Genomic DNA, 5,909 nt, shown 5'->3' on the forward strand with positions numbered 1-5,909 from the left:
TGCGTGCACACACAAGAGGGCTCACAGAGGTTTGACGTGTGCACGTGCACACACCTCCACTGTGTACGTGTGTACCTGTGTGCACATACACAGGGAGCCCACGCAGAGGCCACGCCTGTCTGAACGGGGGCCTCGGGATGCTGGTGCCGCCGTTGTTTTTGTCCCCAGCGAAACAAGCAGGTCACCATCTGAACCCCACTTTACGCTCTGCTCGCCCACTTTCCCTCGGCTCCCCTCCCGCGGGCGCCCTCCTTTCCACCTGGATCGCGGCATCTGGACCTGCCTCAGTTCATTCTATGTCCCAGCTCGGCTGGGAGCACGAGGTGGTGCGAACGGAGGCTGCTGGGCCGGCCACCCCGGGCGAGGCGCGCCCCCCGCGGGCAGGTCCTGGGAACGGGTCGAGCAGAAGCCGCTTCTGGCTTGGGCTGCGGTGCGGGGTTCCGCCTCGGCGCTCGCCCTCGGCTCGGTGCACCAGGCGGTCCTAGATGGTCAGGTCCTGGCGGACCGTGGCCAGTGACGCCTTGCTGCGGCCGCTGCCGCCCTCGCTGTCGCCGCCGGCGGGCGCCCGGTGCGCATAGGCGGGCGGGGCGTAGGGGTCGGGCCCGGCCCGCCGCGAGGACAGCGCCGGCGGCGGGGGCGGCGGGGGCGGCGGCGGCGGGAGCAGCTTCTGCGCCTCCTCGTGCGCCCGGTTGCAGCGGTTGTCGCGCTCGGCCGCGGGGCGCGGGCGGCCCTTCCAGAGCAGGTGGCCCAGCTCGGCCACGCTGAGCAGCGCCGAGAGCAGCCCCACGGCGAAGTAGAAGACCACGAAGACGGTCTTCTCGGTGGGCCGGCTCACGAAGCAGTCCACGGTGTGCGGGCAGGGCGGGCCGGCGCACGCGAAGTGCGGGGCCACGCGGAAGCCGTAGAGCAGCGTCTGGCCGGCCAGGAAGGCCAGCTCGGCGCCCAGGCGCAGCGCCACGCTCAGCAGGTAGCAGCGGCGCGCGCGGCGGGCGCGGCGGGCGCAGGGCGGGCTGGCGCCCTCGGGGGGCCCCCGGGCGCCCGGCTTCCCCTCGTCGGCGCCCGGCTCCTTGCTGGCCTGGTGCATGGAGTAGATGGCGAACAGCACGGGCGGCGCCGAGAGCAGCAGGATGTGGAAGAGCCAGAAGCGGTAGTGCGAGACGGGGAAGGCGCGGTCGTAGCAGGTCTGGCGGCAGCCGGGCTGCAGCGTGTTGCACACGAACTCCTCCTGCTCGTCCTCGAACACCGCGCCGCCCACGGTGGCCAGCACCAGGATGCGGAAGATCAGCATGACCACCAGCCACAGGCGGCCCACCAGCGGCGACTGCAGCTGCACGGCGTCCAGCAGCGAGCTGAGGAACGCCCACTCCCCCATGGCGCTGGGGGCGAAGGGAGGGGGCGTCAGCGGCCGCAGGCAGGGCCCCCCCAACCCATGCCCACGGGATTGGGCCCAGTGGGACCTCCTCTAACCTCCTGGTGAGTCGGGGGTCAGCGAGGCCTGGGTTTAGCAGGGATTTGTGGGATCAAAGAAGTTAGCAAGGGCGGCGGGGGCAGGAGGGGTTTGGTGAGTCTCCACTCGGGGTGTCCCTCTCCCTGGGGCCGGTGGGTGCTGGGAGGAGCCCCCGCCTGGGGCTCCAGCCTGACCCCTGGGCCGGCTCCGTTGGGCCTTAGGTTCCTCCAGAGCCTAGATTCGCAGGCGGGGGCCTTGGAGACCATCAGGGCCGCCTTGAGTGCATTTGAGAAGCAGAACCCAGCTGCTCCCTATGTGCTCAAGGCTGCTTTCCGCGGGTGAGAGTGGTGCCTCGAACCCAGGACTCCAGACCCAATTTGGTACCCCACCTTTTTCTTCCTCTGCCCTTTCCCCTGCAGTGAGCTTCTCTCTGGATTTTGGGGTGACACAAAAGGACTCCTACTCCCTAAGTCTATCAGGACCCTTTGTCCTGGGTATCCCCTGCCCTCCGACCCCAGTGAGGCAGGAAAGCGGCCCAGGCCTCTCCCACCTCCCCGCTGGCGCCCCTCGGCTTCCAGTCTCCCACATCTCCTGAGAGAGGCTCCCCAACACACACTCACACGGGCCCCACAGGCTCCGGACACCCCCAGACCCTCAGGCGACCCCACTCACCCTGTTCCTGGAGCTGAGGTGTTAAAGTTGAGCGAGGGATCTTGGGAGATGTCCGGGACCTGTTCCTCCTGGTCCCTCTTTCATTTTCCCTTTCAGATTTGGCCGGGATGGATGACAGGACAGGATGGCCGAGAGGGGCTAGCTCTCCCCCCCTCTCTTAAAGGGACAGGGTGACCCTGTTGGCTGGGTCCACCCTTGGGAACAGACATAGGGACACACCCCTTACTGGATTCTGCCAGCCCTCCCTTTCCCACCCCCTCCCCCCCATTCCACAGCTGTGTCTCCATCTGGAAACGGGGAGGGGGAGGCTGCACCCCTTATTGAGGAAACTTTATGGAAGCTGGTCCCCGGCAGACTCCCCCAAACTGGAAGGCCTAGATCCGCTATCGACTAACTATCCCTTTAAAGGCGGTCTTCGGGGCTGGAGGGCGGCTTGGTGCTGGGGTTGGGGGCACTGGCATTTAAGAGGCAGCAAAGCTGGTAGCTCTGGTTCCAGCTCTGCTCCTGACCTTGGACAAGTCACTGAGCTCTTCTGGGCCAGAGTCTCCTGGTTGGTCAACTGAGGCGACTGCAGCTGACCCCCCAGTTTCCTTCCAGCTCCGCGTCTTAATGCTGAGGTCCAACCGGTTACAGAGGACAAAACACGGGCCAGAAAACTCCCGCACGGAAAAACACTTAGGTATCGAGAGCGAGTGCCTTGGGTAGTTAAAGCTGTTACTTCCTGCTTTCTGTAATTCCCAGACTTCCTCTGGTGAGCATGTTATCTTAACGTGGAAAATAGACAGACAGGCTCCCTCCCATAGGCTCTGAATGGGATCGTCTCCTGTGGCTCTAGGTGGCAAGAGAAGCTGCACCATAGGATGACCCCCGGTGACCTGAGCAGCCAGGGAGGTGTCACTGTCTTTCTAGGAGTTTTCCCAACCTGGACACCAGGCCCCTCCCTCACGGGTGCACCTGCCCTGGGCCAGGCCCTGTGCGGAGCGCATCGCACGGGTTAGAGGACTGGAACCTTGGTAGCAGGGAGTCTGAGACTCAACGGATCTAAGCCAGCGTCACTCAGCAGGTCCCAGCCTCAGGCCTGACCCTCCTGGTTCTGAGTTCATACTCTTAAGCCCGTCATGGAACTGTCCTCCATCGAGCCTGGCTGCCTTCCCAGGGCCCGACAGTCCAGGGCTTTGACTGGGCCAGTGGGCACGGGCACAGGCACAGGCACGGGCACGGCACAGGCACAGGCACGGGCACGGGCACGGGCACGGGCACAGGCACAGGGGTGGGCCTTGCTACCCCTTCCTGTGCGGGAAGGGTGCCAGGACTCACCTGCTCAGTGGCTTTGCCTTTCCCCTTCAGCCCTGGGGGTCTGTGTGGTTTTTCCATGTTGACAGGGACCCCGGGGCTGGTTTCAGGAAGGGGTGGGAAAGGTGCCCTCCATCCCCTCTGGCTCAGGGGCCCAGCCCCGCCTGGAAAAACCCCAACTCTTTCCACCCCCCCCCCCCCCCCCCCCCCCGTGCAGGGTTCCCTTGGGAATGGGCCTGGGTGGGGAGAGACGGCCCTGGATGAGGTCCAAGGGAAAGCACATGCTGGGGCCACACCCCCCAAAACAGGAAGTGGGGTGGGGGCACTGCAGACCTCACCCCATGACCTCCTCCTGCTTCTGGCAAAGCTGCTTTCCAACCCCCAACTTCCGTCCACAGGCGTGGGGCTCAGGGACACACCTCATCGCCCCTGACTGTCCAGGAATGGTCCCTGCCCTGTCCCCTCGCCCCCTGCTGGGTCAGCCCACTGGGCCAGCCTGGAAAAACCCATCAGACCGGCCTGCCCGCGGGGGGTGGGAAGCGGCTGAGGGGGTGGTGGGCTAGGGTGGGGCGGGAGGCGGAGAGCCCATGGTCTCCCTGTACTGTCCCCAGCCCCCGATGCCACAGGCCAGACACAGGAGACTCTACAATCACGGCCGTCCTCCTTCCCAGATAGCGCTGTCCGGCTTGGGAGGAGGTGTTGCTGATGCTAACCAGGCTGGCGGCACGTGGCTCCATTCTTGGCCATACTTGCGGCCCGGGGCCCGTCCTGCCCTGTGCACGTTCAATCCCTGTCCCAGACACTCGCCCTACCCCGCCGGCTGTGGAGCCACTTCCCACGTCTGCCACACATGGACACACACATGCAGGCACGTCACTGTGCCCAGTAAGTGCCAGCATCAGGAAACGACTGTATTTCCTCTTCCCTGTGCCCCTCTGACCTGTTTAAAAGTCTTTACAGAAATGTTGCCTTCCAGTGAGGCCTTCACAACCACCCTGTGTGGAATTCACCCCCCTGTGTCTTAGCCTTCTTCTCAGCTTTATTTTCTTTGCACTGATCACTACATAGCGTGCTTCTTCTTACTTATCCTGTGCAGCATCCATCTCTTCTGCTATCACGTGGGCTCCCGGAGGGCAGGGTAATTAGCACTTTATCCCCTGTCCTGTCTCCAGCACCCAGAACAGTTTCTGGCAGGTAGTAGATGCTCACTAAATACCAGCCAGGCGGATGAGTGAGTGAAGTGGGGTGGGAGGTTACAGAGGCTGCGGATCTTCTTTGCCTCAAATGATGCGAACCGTGGTGGGTCCCACGCCTCGGTCGCTTGTTCTGGTGTCCTCGAGAGCAGTGGTTCTCAACCTTCTGGCCCTTTAAACACAGTTCCTCATGCTGTGACCCAAGCGTAAAATTATTTTCGTTGCTACTTCATAACTGTCATGTTGCTACTGTTATGAAGCGTAATGTAAATATCTGATATGCAGGATGGTCTTAGGCGACCCCTGTGAAAGGGGTCGCAACCCACAGGTTGAGAACCACTGCTCTAGAGCTTGTGATCACTGGAGTGGCCAATCGGAATGTCCAGTCCCGGGTAGAAATGAAAACTCCGAGATGGACTGATGGTAAAATCCTCCTGCCCCCAGCTCAGCCCGAGTGTGGAAGGTGCGGGTGTGAGAGGCTGTGGGCATGGTGGGTTCCTGGTTACTTCTCCTACTCCTCTGTACCTGCCCCCACCTGGCTGCACATTTTCTGACCCTTCAAACTCTCCCCAAGCCTGCACGCCCTCCGGATCCCACCGCCTTCTGCTCACGGGTTCCCCCCTGCTCCTCTCCCTTCTCCCCTGGCCCTCAGCCTTAACAGGGACCGGCTTGGCCCTGAGGCCTTACCTCCTTCCTTGGCTCAATTTAAGATTAGTTTCAGCTGTAGCAGCAAAAGTGCTAAACAAAAGATGCAAGGACACCTCTAGCTTGTAAAGGCCCCAGGAAGCTACCCTAACTGACCCGCTTGCATATCATTGGCTGGGATGACCTTCCACAGGAAGCTGGGAAATGTAGTCTTTATTCTCAGTGGCCTTGCACCCGAGATGGGAGAATTAGCCTTCATTGTCACAAATCTGTTTCTGGTCTTGGCCCTCCACACCGCCTTGCGGGGGGAGGGGGTCAGAGGAACTCAGTTCCTCCCAAGGGGAAGCCTTCCCCATCTTGCTTGTCACCTTGTCCCCAGGCCCTTCCAAACCACTGCCCCTCTGGGCCTTCCTTTCTGTGTCTCCGCCAAGTCCCATCCCTTATTTCTTGTTCTTGAGCAGAGAAGTCATGACTGCCAACGGGAGGCCCCCACCTGGTCTCTTTTCCCCATTTCACCCATTTCTAGGTTGTACCTGTAGCAGCTTTGCTCAGAGAGGACAGTAAGTGGGCCTGGCAGTGGCTGGGACCGGCAGGCGGCTCTCTGAGTGACCACGGGACTTGGGAGTCCCTCTCTTCCTTTCCTTGAAAGCCTGGAGTGA

General features: G+C 62.2%; 1 protein-coding gene across 1 annotated transcript; it reads right to left on the bottom strand.

Moving 5' to 3' along the window:
• Window positions 1-481: 481 nt before the first annotated feature.
• Window positions 482-2,209, bottom strand: GJD3 (gap junction protein delta 3). The gene is made up of 2 exons (XM_070393322.1): window positions 2,120-2,209; window positions 482-1,376 (listed from the first exon to the last, which is right to left on the bottom strand). Exon 2 carries the CDS (start codon window positions 1,370-1,372, stop codon window positions 482-484), a length of 891 nt encoding a protein of 296 aa, XP_070249423.1. The 5' UTR covers window positions 1,373-1,376; window positions 2,120-2,209.
• Window positions 2,210-5,909: the final 3,700 nt, after the last annotated feature.

This window comes from Myotis yumanensis, unplaced genomic scaffold (genome assembly GCF_028538775.1).
Source record: "Myotis yumanensis isolate MYYU_CA2020_CCGP unplaced genomic scaffold, mMyoYum1.0.hap1 SCAF_16, whole genome shotgun sequence".
Classification (NCBI taxonomy): Eukaryota; Metazoa; Chordata; class Mammalia; order Chiroptera; family Vespertilionidae; genus Myotis; species Myotis yumanensis.